Raw genomic sequence first — 13,026 nt, 5'->3', positions numbered from 1 at the left:
TATGGAATATGGATAAAATATTTGCATAGATTTAGGAATATGTCATATTTATTTCTCCTGTCATCAGTTGAGAAAAACTACCACAATTAAATAAAAATATCTTCTCCATCTCCATTACGGCCATCATGCCTGCCTGCCTTCTACTACTGTAAATGGCCAAAAAGGTTAATCGGAAAGTGCCTTTTAACAACTTCTAGTTCTTTAGAACTTACTCTAACTTAGCAGGGCCATTTGATTGGTGAGGCAGCAAGATACTGACTACATAGGGTAATTAATTAGTCAATATTCAACCAATGTGAATTCAGGGATTTTTTTTTTTTTTCTAACAGGATAATCTACAGGGGTACAAAACCCAAAACAAATTTCTAAATAAGGAGATTTTGGAACTCTCAGCTCTACGAAGAAATGCAGAAAGGAGAGAGAGGGATCTGATGGCAAAGGTGGGTCAGGATAGATGGATTCTATTACCTGGTGGGAGGTGAGGTTAGGAAACCATTAAAAATAAACATGCTTTACAAACTGGTTCAACTCCCAGGCTTGGAAAGATGTGGTTACTGATAACAAAATATGTTTAAAATATATATAGTACATAGAGATATATAGTTAGTCTTATTTTATCTCTGATGAAGACAAAGATAAATGCCCTGAGATGTGAGTTTTTCACATAAACTGGGTAAGAATGAGAAGCTACAGAAAATGTGTTCAGTTTCTCTAGTTAAAGAAAAAGAACGTAAGGTATTGCTTTCTTTGTGTGTTACCTTTGTTCATAAGCATTTTTAATGGACTTTGAAGAAAACAAACTAAATATATAATTATAAGGTCCCCTAAATTAAGATTATTTGGGTTTTGATTTATGCTGTTCAGTTTGTATTTATGGAGATGGTGAGGTGAATGCCTCCTCTGTGAACCCAGTAGGGTTGTTGTGAAAGTCCGATATGATTATGGCTGGAAGGGACTTTGCACAAAGTGTAATGGGACCACAAACATTTCGGCTATCATCAAATGAGTTGTAGTCAAATGACACTTGTCAACAGCTGTTATATACCTGATATACTTTTTTGAACAGAACTTGAAGCATCTTCCCAGACCTTATTCCTGCGTGTTTTCCAGGGTATATTTGATTTGTCTGATAAGGTGGCAGATGGGAGCTAGTCCTGGACCACAGTGTCCTTAAATAGAATGGGTATAGCATGGAGTGGCCACTCATGGGCCATATGCCAAATGGCACCGAGCTGGACCTCAGTAATTGGCACGTAGCCCGGTTTCCGCTGTCCAGAGGTGATGCATTTGTTGGCATCCAGAGGTCTGATTATCAGCACTCCTCTATAAGGAAGAGAGGAGCCCACTGCAGGCCATTTTAAACATGACAGGTGGTCTGTGGCATAAATTAATTTATTGTCTTTGATACAGTCTGTCTCTGGCTCACTTCCTAATAGTTTTGGGTTTGTTGTTCACTGGTTATTTGAGTATCTAAATATTGCTCTTCCTGTGTCTCTGTCTGGATGGAGGTAACCACCACATTCTCTGCAGTATTCTAGCCTGGAAGCCAAGCTCTGCCAGATAGAAAGTAAATACCTGATATTACTCCAAGAAATGAAGACACCAGTGTGCTCAGAAGACCAGGGGCCCACCCGGGAGGTCATAGCCCAGTTGCTGGAGGATGCTCTGCAGGTTGAGAGCCAAGAGCAGCCAGAGCAAGCATTTGTTAAACCTCATCTTGTCAGGTAAAGGTGCTAGTGACTGTTGGGGGTAGTGCACCCCATTTCTGAAGTCCCTTTTTCAACAGCAGGAACCATTCGCAGAAAGCCGTACACAACTGTGTGTCTCATTTGGTGCTCATGACAAACGCTGTCAGGTCAGCAGAACAGGTAATGTCTTCATTCTCCCCTAGTAATCAAGTCATAGAGCAGGGACTTACCACAGGTTTTCTGATTGCAAGACCTATTTCTCGTGTAAGTAAGGGAGCCTTCCTTCTGATCCTTCCTTACTTCAGGAGGAGCCGGTCTTCCAAGGAATAGGAACCATCTGCTAAAACAGCCCTACCCACAGGTGGTTCAAAACAAAGGGAGCCCTTAAGTGGGGAACTGAGCTTACACACACACACACATACACACACACCCCATATATTTTTGGGGAAATCACTGAATCTGGAAGCCCATGATGGATCTTGGATTAAGAACCCTCTCATAACCTGTTTTCTAAAAAAAATTAGACTCATGAAATACTTGAGCCAGGAGAAATCTGCAGATTCACGCAGTTCAGCTTCCTCTTGTTTCCACGACTCAGGACCAGCCCTGTGTCTAGGCTTTGTTCACTGCAGTCTCCTTGCTTCCCCTGCCCCACCCCTGCAGGCGCAGGTGAAGCCTTGCTTCAGTTTGATGTGACTTTTCCCTTCTCTGAGCTTACAGCACCAGCCTGCATTGTTTGGGCTACTCAGATAACAGAAATATGCTCAGAAAGTACCCAACACCATCTTTACTAAACACTTTTATGGATGTCTCCCATGTGCCAGGAACTGTGCTAAGGGTTTTATGTGCAGAGTGGTACTTAATGCTCAGTGAGGTGGGTGTTTTTATTCTCACTTTACAAGTGAAGAAGCTGGGTATGGAGGTGATATAACTTGCCCAGAGTCACCCACCCTGTGAGTGGTGAGGACAGGCCCTCAGCCTGGATGGTCGGGTTCCCAGGTGCTGGAGCGCCACCTGTACGCTGGGCTTTGCCCATCATGGTGGCTGTTAACTTCTATGAGCTTTTGGAGCGCTTCTGAAGGTGCTGTGTATTCTTCCCATGTAAAAGTGTTTTGTGCTCTTACTACTTATATTGTGTGTTCAAATTTTATATGTAAGTAGAATAACTATGTATATTGTTTTATTTTCAACTTTTTCTTATGGAAAATTTAAAACACACAAAGAAGTAGACAGAATTATGTAACATATACCCCTGTGTGCAACTAACTTGAGCACTTGTTAATGTTTTGCCAATATTATTTCGTCTTACCTCCTTACTCCCCAGTTTTTTTTCTGGAATATTTTAAAGCAAATGCCAGACATCATGTCATTCCACCTGTAAACACTTCAGTATGTATTTCTGACTGGATACGTACTAATCCCAGATACGTATCATTTTGAAACTTATTTCCTTCAACATTATTTTCTGAAATTATCCAGGTTAATACAAGTTAACTCCCGAGCTTTTTTTTTTTTAAGAGATGGGGTCTCACTCTGTTGCTCTGGCTGGCCTGGACCTCCTGGGCTCAAGCAGTTCTCCTACATCAGCCTCCTAAACAGCTGGGACTACAGACACACACGACTGAGCATGTTTACCTTCTTTGTAGAAGATCATTGTATGAATCTACCATGGTGTCTTGTCTTTATTCCTTCCCCTCATGGAGGACATTTAGATCTTTCCATTTTTCCTTGTTACAGTGATGCAAGGACTATCATGGTCCATATTCCCATGTGCCCATATGAGAGAGTTTCTCTAGGGTGCAGACTGGAAGTGGAATTCCTGGTGTGTAGAAAATACATACCTTTAACTCTGCTAGATCTGATTTTCAAAGTGCTTGGGTAAGTTTGCGCTCAGCAGTAGTGTGTGAAAGGCCTTTGTAGTAGTTTTCTTTTACTGGTACAACAAATTGTAAACATAGTGGCTTAAAACAACACAACACAAATTTGTCACTTAATAGTTCTGAAGGTCAGTAGCCCAATATGGGTCTCATTGGATTAAAATCCAGGTTTAATTGAGGGCTGCATTTTTTCTGAAGGTTCTGGGATAGTTAATTTCCTTGTTCATTTAAGTTGTTGGTGGAATATAGTTCCTTGCAATCAGTTATAGGACTAGGTCGCTGTTTTCTTGCTGGTTGTCAGCTGTGGTTGGCGGCTTCTAGAGCCCCCTGCGTTCTTCAGCTCGGGGCCCCTTTTCCCATCTTTGGGGCAGCAGCAGGTCCAGCGCCTCTCACGCCTCCCATCTCTCCTGCCTGACGTTTCTCTGACTGACTCTTCCACTTTGAAGGGCTCATGAGGATATTTGGGCCCACCCAGATATCCCAGATAATCTCCTTGTTTTAAATTCTGCATTAACATTCCATTAACAACATTCCTATTGCCATGTAACGTAAAACAGCCACAGGTTCCAGGAACTGGGACGTGAACATCTTTTTCCCTAATAGCTTATAAATACATTCTTCATTTTTTTATATTTTAAAATGATATTTTTAAGCATAAAGTTATACATATGTAGTATATATATGATAAAGAAACATATACACGCATAAATGTAGCCAAATTTATCAGTCTTGTTTTTGTGTTGTTGCCTGCGTTTTCTTCCATGCTTTTCATATTTTCAGTGTTAAACTATTTGGAATTGGTTTTTTCCCTGTATGGTATCAAGTAGAGATCTAATTTAATTTTTCCATATAGATAGTCATTCTAGCTTTATATACTGAGAAGTTGATTATATCCTCACTGATCTGAAATGCTTCTCATAGTTCAAAGTACCACATGTGCATAATTTGGTTTCTAGACTCTCTATTTCCGTTGCGTTGGTTTTTGTTGCTAAAACTTTGTCATTTTAATTTTTCCTTTTTTTTATCAACAGTGAATATGATATTTATGGGTTCAGGACTGTACCTGAGGATGACGAGGAAGAGAAGTTGGTCGCCAAGGTCCGCGCGTTGGATCTGAAGACTCTCTACCTCACAGAAAACCAGGAAGTCTCCACTGGGGTCAAGTGGGAAAACTATTTTGCCAGTACAGTGAACAGGGAGATGATGTGCTCTCCAGAATTAAAAAACCTTGTCCGTGCGGGCATTCCCCACGAGCACCGTTCCAAGGTATGGAAGTGGTGTGTGGATCGTCACACCAGGAAGTTCAAGGACAGCACGGAGCCTGGCCACTTCCAGACCTTGCTGCAGAAGGCGCTGGAGAAACAGAACCCGGCCTCCAAGCAGATTGAGCTGGACTTGCTGCGAACTCTGCCCAACAACAAACATTACTCCTGCCCCACCTCAGAAGGCATACAGAAGCTACGCAACGTCCTCCTCGCCTTCTCCTGGCGGAATCCAGACATCGGCTACTGCCAAGGCCTAAACAGGTGGGGGCACAGCACAAAATGTTCCCATTTGCCATTAGGCAACTTGTAGGCACCGGTGCTGCCTGGCAGCTCCCTCCCTTCCTGGTTGGCCAAGAAAAGTCAATATTTTAAGAGAAAAAAGTAGTTGCAACAAGCCAGTTTTCATGACACAGTGTCCCCAGTTCTAGAAGAACTGAGAGAAACAAACATGCTTTCAGAAAGTGTTAAGAACACAAGAGTTTAATTCATTTGAAACTACTGGAGTCTCATTTTTTGCTATTCTCATCACACTTGGGTTTTGATCAGAAGTTTGATTTTATTAGTTTGTAATGCATGGAGTGGAAATTGGTGGTCACCCCTTGTTTATGCAGTATACAGGATCTTTTTGTGAATCAAGAAGTTGCCCCAGACAATTATTCAGCTGATTGAAACTTAGCCCTTCATGGACTTAAACTTGTTTCCTTTTAAACTAGAACCTTTAACAGGTCTTGCATACTTCCCTACTTCCATAGGCAGAGGACGCTGAAAAGCCTCTCACATTTTCTTGGTGATCCAGGCTCATCCTTCTGAGCTGTGTAGGGATGGGATAAGACCTCAGGAGGACTGAGGTTTGCTCCCCACGAAGCTCTTCCTGTCACTGGACTTTGCACTGACTGCTTCTTACATGGCTCGCGCACTTTCTGCTTACTGCTGTCCTTGCAGTTGTCCATTTATATTTCTGTGTTATGAAAGTAGGTAATCAAGTTTGTAAAAAAAAAAAAAAAAAAAAAAGGATAAAGGTCCAGTGCAGTGGCTCACACCTGTAATCCCAACACTTTGGGAGGCCAAGGTGGAAAGATTGCTTGAGTCCAGGAGTTTGAAACCAGCCTGGGCAACATGGTGAAACCCCGTCCCTACAAAAAATACAAAAAAAATTGGCTGGGTGCGGTGGGTCACACCTGTAATCCCGGCACTTTGGGAGGTCGAGGCAGGTAGATCACCTGACGTCAGGAGTTCAAGACCAGCCTGGCCAACATGGTGAGACCCTATCTCTACTAAAAATACAAAAATTAGCCAGATGGTGGCACATGCCTGTAATCCCACCTACTTGGGAGCCTGAGGTAGGAGATTCGCTTGAACCTGGGAGGCAGATGTTGCAGTGAGCCAAGATCATGCCACTGCACTCTAGCCTGAACAACAGAGGGAGACTCTGTCAAAAAAAAAAAAATTAGCTGGGCATGGTGGCATGCGCCTCTAATCCCAGCTACTTGGAAGGTTGAGGTGGGAGGATCGCTTGAGCCCAGGAGGTTGAGGCTGCAGTGAGCTGTGATCATACCACTATACTGCAGCCTGGGCAACAGAGTGAGACCCTGTCTCAAAAAAAAAAAAAAAAAAGATACGGATAAAGTGAGAATGAAAAAGCTCTGCATGTGTGCCTTAGGAATTCTGTAAGCTGTGCATGAGCTGGAGTTCTGAGTACTGACATTTGTTCTGGCTACTCACAGGCCCTTTTGCTTCTGCTCCATGCCAGGTATTGACCTCCAGGTAAGGGTTTTCTGTTTGTGTCTGAAATGAGAGTACTGCAGGAAGAAAGGGTTTTAAGCTGGAATGTTATTTGGTTAAGACCTGAAACCAAATGGTTTTCAATAAGTCATTGTCTCTGTGGTGGTGAGGATAGGGCAGCCTCTCTGTGTACCCTCAGAAGGTGAAACGGACTATAGCTACTCCTAGACACTCTCCATTTTTAAAAAGCCTGTAAGTAACATCCTGCCTAATAAAGCAGTTTTGTTTTGCTTAAAGCCACCATTCACATTGTATACTCAATCTAAAAATTCCTGGAAGCTGGAAACCCCTGAAATTAAGCATCCTGGTAAGGACTTGAGTGTGCCTGTTTGGGGTACAGTAATGCTCCATTTATTTGGCATTGTCATGGAATCAGTTTTTTCCTACATAAATGATACTTACAGATAATTGAAGCTTTCTCTCTACACCTCCACCCTCATCACCATTAAAACCTCTGAGCTGTAATTCTTTGGGATTTTTTTCTTCTAAGTATTTGGTACGTGTCCATGCCTTCTGAGCACCCAGAACTTGAGTAGGACAACTGTAGCCTTGTCTAGATGATGGTGATTCAGGCCTATCATCTGGAATACTGGTGAATTTAAGTGATGTCCTCAAAGGCTCTGCCACTTTCAGACTCTCTACCCTTTCTCCTGGCACCATCAAGTCCTGTGGATTTGGTGTCTCTGCTTGCGTGTCTTGTTTTTCTCTCCTCTGTCTCTGCCAGTGGTCACCATTCTCCTTTCCATCCCATCCCTGCATACTTGAGACATCCTCTTCCCAGACTTTTTTTCCATTTAATTTGAGATGAGTTCATTATAGTTTTATCTAAGGAACAAATTTCTGAGAAATGGCTTCAGGGGTTTTCCCATGAGTGTTGCTCATAAGCTTCGTATGATGGGCAGAAGTTTTGGGTTTCAGCTGAGTAGAGGGAGGCCTATCTCTCACCTCTTCCTTTCCATCCTGCTGCTCCAGATTCCCACTTGGAGCCATACCAGGGCTGTTGATTAGTGACAGCATGTAAATAGCTGACCCGTTTCCGTTATGAACAACAAAGCAACTGAGACACATGGTCCTCCTCCCCTGCTGTGCATGCAGTGGACACAGCACCGTTAGCTCCTCTGGGGTGCCCTTGTCTGCAGCCCATTTTATTCCTTCATCCTGGAAGCAAGATGGTATTGGGAAAGCTGTTTTAAACCGTCCTGTCTTCTTTGTTACTTACATTCACATCTGGATTTTTTGTGTATGAAAGGGTTATCTGGAACTTCTTGATGAACTCAAAGAATCAGCTGCATTTGCAAAAGTGTTATAATGAAAACTTTTTTTTTAATGAGGCTGGTTGATCATTGGGAAACAATTTCACCTTTGAACAAAAACCAAATGAAAGTGGGGAAAAGTAGCTTTGCTTCTCAAATTTTAGGAAATGTGCCTTCCCCGGCCCCCCCACCCTTTTTTTTTTAATGAGACAAGGTCTCGTTCTGTTGCACAGGCTGAAGTGCAGTAGTGTGATCATCACTCACTGTAGCCTTCACCTCCTGGGCTCAAGTGATCTTCCTGCCTCAGACTCCTGGGTAGCTAGGATTATAGGTGTGCGTCACTACTCTTGGCTGATTTTTGTTTTTTGTTTTTTTAGAAAAGGGGTCTTGCTATGTTGCCCAGGCTGGTCTTAAACTCCTGGCCTCAAGTGATCTTCCTGTCTTGGCTGCCCAGAGTGCTGGGATAATAGGTGTGAGCCATTAAGCCAGGTCCTTATTATTCTTTATTGGAGAACTAGAAATAGTTTTGGCCGTGGGAGAAAAAGTGGCTTAAAGCAGATGGTCTCTGTGGAGACTGTGGTAGCAGCTGCCTGTGCCTGGGCTCTCATCTTGTCCTCCCTTTACTTGTAGGTTGGTGGCAGTGGCCCTCCTGTACCTGGAACAAGAAGATGCTTTCTGGTGTCTCGTTACCATAGTGGAAGTTTTCATGCCCCGAGACTATTATACAAAGACTCTTTTAGGATCCCAGGTAGTTCTGAAAATTCTGTGTTTCAGTCGTCACTTTTAGAATTGCAGCTGAAATGTGACCTGAATTAAACCTGTGGTCGGGGTCGGGGGTTGCTTTGTGTACGTGACTTCAGAGACTGATTCCTGAAGACAGCAGGCCACATCTCAGAGGCTGTCCCCAGTCATGGCCTGCTGTTTGTGACTGAGGCCGAGTTGGGTTCATTCAGCCCCCTGCGAACCAGCAGAGACAGACCCGTCCTGCAGGCCTAACATTGTGTTCACTGCTCTGCGCTCTCTTCCCCGGACACAGGCCTACCAGCGGGCTGAGTCATAATCCAGGCGTGCTTGGGTGACTGGTGTGTTAGCTCAGGCTCTCAAGAAACAGATGTCGGGCTGGGTTGAGACAAACCAGAGACTTTGGCGTGGGGGAGCCCCTGTGGAGGACAAGGGACAGAGAAGCTCCAGTCCCAGGAAGGGAGGAGGATGGGGAGAAGAGTCCCAGACCCTGTGCAGTGACCACCATGAAGTCCTGAGGAAGTCTGGGCAGGGCCAGTGGGGAGCCCTCAAGCCAAGGGCAGTGACCAAGGTACCCACCTACACAGATGGGCTGCATTCGTGCCCCTGCCGCACCCATGCCCTGCTGCTGGAAATGAATGTGGTGATGCACTAGAGGGGCAGCAGCAGAGCCTGCAGTCACCTCCCACAGTGGGGGTCTGAGTGGCGCATTTCGTGCCGTCCACACCTGGAGTCTGATGCCAGGGGCCAGGGCAGGGTGATAAGGGCTGGGAGAGCCCAGTGTTTCTATCTTTGCTTGGGACGGTCCTGGCCCTGGACCAGATCCTTGACCCTTGCATCATCCCTAGGCTGAGCTGGGGCTGCTGCCGACACTGGCTTCCCCATAAGCCGGCCCTTTGCATGTGGCCCAGCCTCAGGCAGCTTCTATCTTAGCCACTGTGCCCGTGTGTGCCTACTCTGTCTCTTGTCTCTTCTCCAGGTCTGTGCCCCCACCTGGCCTACCTGCTCACAGCCTCTCCTTGCCCTTCTCCTACATCACTCAGTGTCACAAGGCCTGGCCCCGCAGGCCAGCGAGAGGTGCTGGCAGGAGACTGAAGGGTGACAGGAGGGACTGAAGGGGTTTTCCCTCTCCCCATCTCGGGCACTGTCTCTGAAGGTGGCTTTGTCTCCTCTGTGCCCAGCTCCTGTTTGGTGTTTCCTCTGTACCAACAGCTGACCCTACTGGCTCCCTTCATTGCTCCCCACAGGGTGGCTTTCTGCCCTTGCTATAACTCTGGGCTGCCTCGCCGTCAGCTGTTTGGCTTCTCAGCTTTTCTCTCAACGGTGTGGCCAGCCCCTGGATGACATTCACTCAGTGACATATTTAGAGGGATTTCCATTTTCCTGGCTGGACCCTGAGCGAGTGTTCTTTGCATTTGCATTTCTGCCTTTGGAGGGAGGGTCATCATCATTGCCTCCTATTTCCGCCTGTGCTCCTCACCTCTCTAGCTCCCCAGGCTGGAAACTCAAGCCATCCTGGACTCCTGCCTCCTTCCCCTGTATCCCTGTCGTCACCATTTCTAGTGCTGCCACCTGCCTGGAAGCTTACATCTGTGTCCCTTTTTGTCCGTCTCACCACAGTGGGACCACCGTCCCCTCTCCATCACTGCAGTTGCCTCTTTCCTTTCTTCCTGCTGCCACTCGCCCACTCTTCCAGTTTAACCTCTGTCTCACTCAGGCATTCAGTCTCGTCCCTCTGCTGCTGTTGTCTGGGGCTCCTCAGGGTAAAGATGCCTTCGAATGCTGCCAGGGCCCTCCTTCCTGCCCGCTGATGGGACATATGTTCTCTGGGCATGCCCATCCCCTGGGTACTTTCCTACGTAATCCCTCTACTGGAACAACATCCCGTTGCTCATCTCCCTGGGAAGCTCCTGTGCAGCCTTAGCACACAGACCATCTCCTCTGTGAGTGGTCCTCCCTGCCCCAAGGCAGGCACGAGGCCCTGCTGCTATTCCCGCTGCTCCGGTGCAGGCCTCTGGGACAGCAGCCACCTGATTGGATCATCCTTGTGTGCCTGCTTGTCCTCCAGCTAGTCAGTGGTACCTGAGGGCCATGGCCCTATCTTTCCTTTTTCTTTCTTTTTCCTTTTCCTCTATGCCTGGCACCCCACGCAGTAAATGTTTGAACTTAATGAGCTAGTCTTTGACCAGGGAAGGGGAGCTGGCCTTTACTGAGCCCTGGCCCCGTGCCAGCAGCTGTACAACTGCACAGAGCCCTGCACGCTTGAGCATCAGTCTTCCTATTTGACTTGGGAGAAAACTGGGAGCCGAAGACACTAATAAGCAATTTGCCTGAGGTGCCACTGCTGAGGGGCTGAGCTGGGGTTTGAACTCAGGCCTCTGCAGCTCTGGGCCTAAGCTTGCCCGTCTCTGGCCAGTGCCTAGAACATCACAGGAAGGTGGCAAGAGAGTCAGAGCTCTGGCCTTCCCAGAGGGTGGACTTTAGCCACAGCTGCCCCCTTAAGGTCCCTGTCCCAGTTTCGCAGATGTCAGTGGATCCCAGGAGAAGCTCATCTGGTCTCCCTGTGATCACTTCACTTGCTAATTACCCAAGAAATGTATTGTTCTGTTGCATTGGTGTGTAGGAAATAAATAGCAACAGGAAGATGCAGTAGTCAGTCGGGTGGGATTAGAGAGTCAGTAAAGAAAGTTTTGTGTGTTCGTGGGCACCTGAAAGCTAATAGCTTTCAAAGATTCAAATTTAAAATATCAGGTGACTCAGTGTTTCAGAGTAAGAAAAATGAAGCACTGATCTTTCTTAATTCCATTGAAGTGTGGCCAAGCACCTTGGTTAGGAACTTGGGTGGAGGGTCACATGTAGTAGGTCACAACCCAGGCCCTACCTCCTGTGAGCTGTGGAGCTTGGACACATCACTTAACAGCTCTGTGCCTCAGTTTCCACATATGTAAGATGAGAGTAATACCCCCTCACACAGATTATTCGAGGTTGAATTCAGATGATGCATTAAAAAAAGTTGAATGTAGGCCGGGCGCGGTGGCTCAAGCCTGTAATCCCAGCACTTTGGGAGGCCGAGACGGGTGGATCACGAGGTTGGGAGATCGAGACCATCCTGGCTAACACGGTGAAACCCCGTATCTACTAAGAAATACAAAAAAAAAGCTAGCCGGGTGAGGTGGCAGGCGCCTGTAGTCCCAGCTACGTGGGAGGCTGAGGCAGGAGAATGGTGTGAACCCGGGCGGCGGAGCTTGCAGTGAGCCAAGATCGCGCCACTGCACTCCAGCCTGGGCGACAGAGCAAGACTGTCTCAAAAAAAAAAAAAAAGGCCGGGCGCGGTGGCTCAAGCCTGTAATCCCAGCACTTTGGGAGGCCGAGACGGGCGGATCACGAGGTCAGGAGATCAAGACCATCCTGGCTAACCCGGTGAAACCCCGTCTCTACTAAAAAATACAAAAAACTAGCCGGGCGAGGTGGCGGGCGCCTGTAGTCCCAGCTACTCGGGAGGCTGAGGCAGGAGAATGGCGTAAACCCGGGAGGCGGAGCTTGCAGTGAGCTGAGATCCGGCCACTGCAGTCAGCCCGGGAGACAGAGCGAGACTCCGTCTAAAAAAAAAAAAAGTTGAATGTAATGCTCAGAACATTGTAAAAACTCAATAAAAGTTGGTAGTATTATTATAGGGAAAGACTTATTTTAAATTTCTGGATTTAAGATAAAATTTGCATCACATTGTCACATAAACATAAATGTAAATTCTAAGGAGACTTATCCCTACCACCCGCCCCCCCGACTATACAAGTAATAGATGCTCACTAAAGAGAAGTCAGGCAATGTAGAAAGATGTTAGGAGGAAAATGAAAATTACCTGTTATCCTACCAACTGGAGAACCATGGTTAGCATTTTGATGTATTTCCTTTTGCTTTTTTTCCCCTAGTTCATATAGGTATCCAAATTGAGAGCACACTGTATCCTGGCTGGTTCACATTATAGCATGAGCATTTTCCCATGTTATTTTATACTGTGTACCCATCCTATTTGGTGGCCTAATATTCCATCAGGTGGGTGCTAGAACATGTTTAATTATCTTCTTGCTTATCGATGGCCATTGTGTAAGGTGGCTCTTAAAATGCGGATAGCTTTGTGTGTGCTGTCGACCCTCAGCACTGGGCTTTGCCAATCACTGTCAAACTGCCTCCTGCCAGAATCAAGTGCCTGAGCCCCGTGTCCACTGCTACTGCAGTCCACATGCTTGTCAGCTTTTCCATTCATTCCATCCTTTGAGTGCATGTTCTGTGCCAGGACCTTGCTAGGTGCTGAGGACAGAGATGAATGACACAGTCATTCCATGTCCTCCAGAGCTCAGTGGAGAAGGAAACTTGAACAGAGGCCAGAGCAAGCGTTCCCTGGCAGCCTGCTCCACACCAG

General features: G+C 46.2%; 1 protein-coding gene across 1 annotated transcript in view; it reads left to right on the top strand.

Moving 5' to 3' along the window:
• The window catches only part of TBC1D2B (TBC1 domain family member 2B), an 83,738-nt gene that overhangs the window by 60,198 nt on the left and 10,514 nt on the right, over positions 1 to 13,026 (top strand). The window contains 4 exon segments of the mRNA XM_010378661.2: positions 330 to 440; positions 1,531 to 1,724; positions 4,597 to 5,091; positions 8,496 to 8,613. Of these exon segments, the coding sequence (XP_010376963.1) occupies positions 330 to 440; positions 1,531 to 1,724; positions 4,597 to 5,091; positions 8,496 to 8,613 (918 nt within the window).

The sequence above is a fragment of the Rhinopithecus roxellana genome, chromosome 5 (genome assembly GCF_007565055.1).
Source record: "Rhinopithecus roxellana isolate Shanxi Qingling chromosome 5, ASM756505v1, whole genome shotgun sequence".
Classification (NCBI taxonomy): domain Eukaryota; kingdom Metazoa; phylum Chordata; class Mammalia; order Primates; family Cercopithecidae; genus Rhinopithecus; species Rhinopithecus roxellana.
Note: the sequence above shows the minus strand (reverse complement) of the source record. Positions and strands in the feature narration are given on the sequence as shown.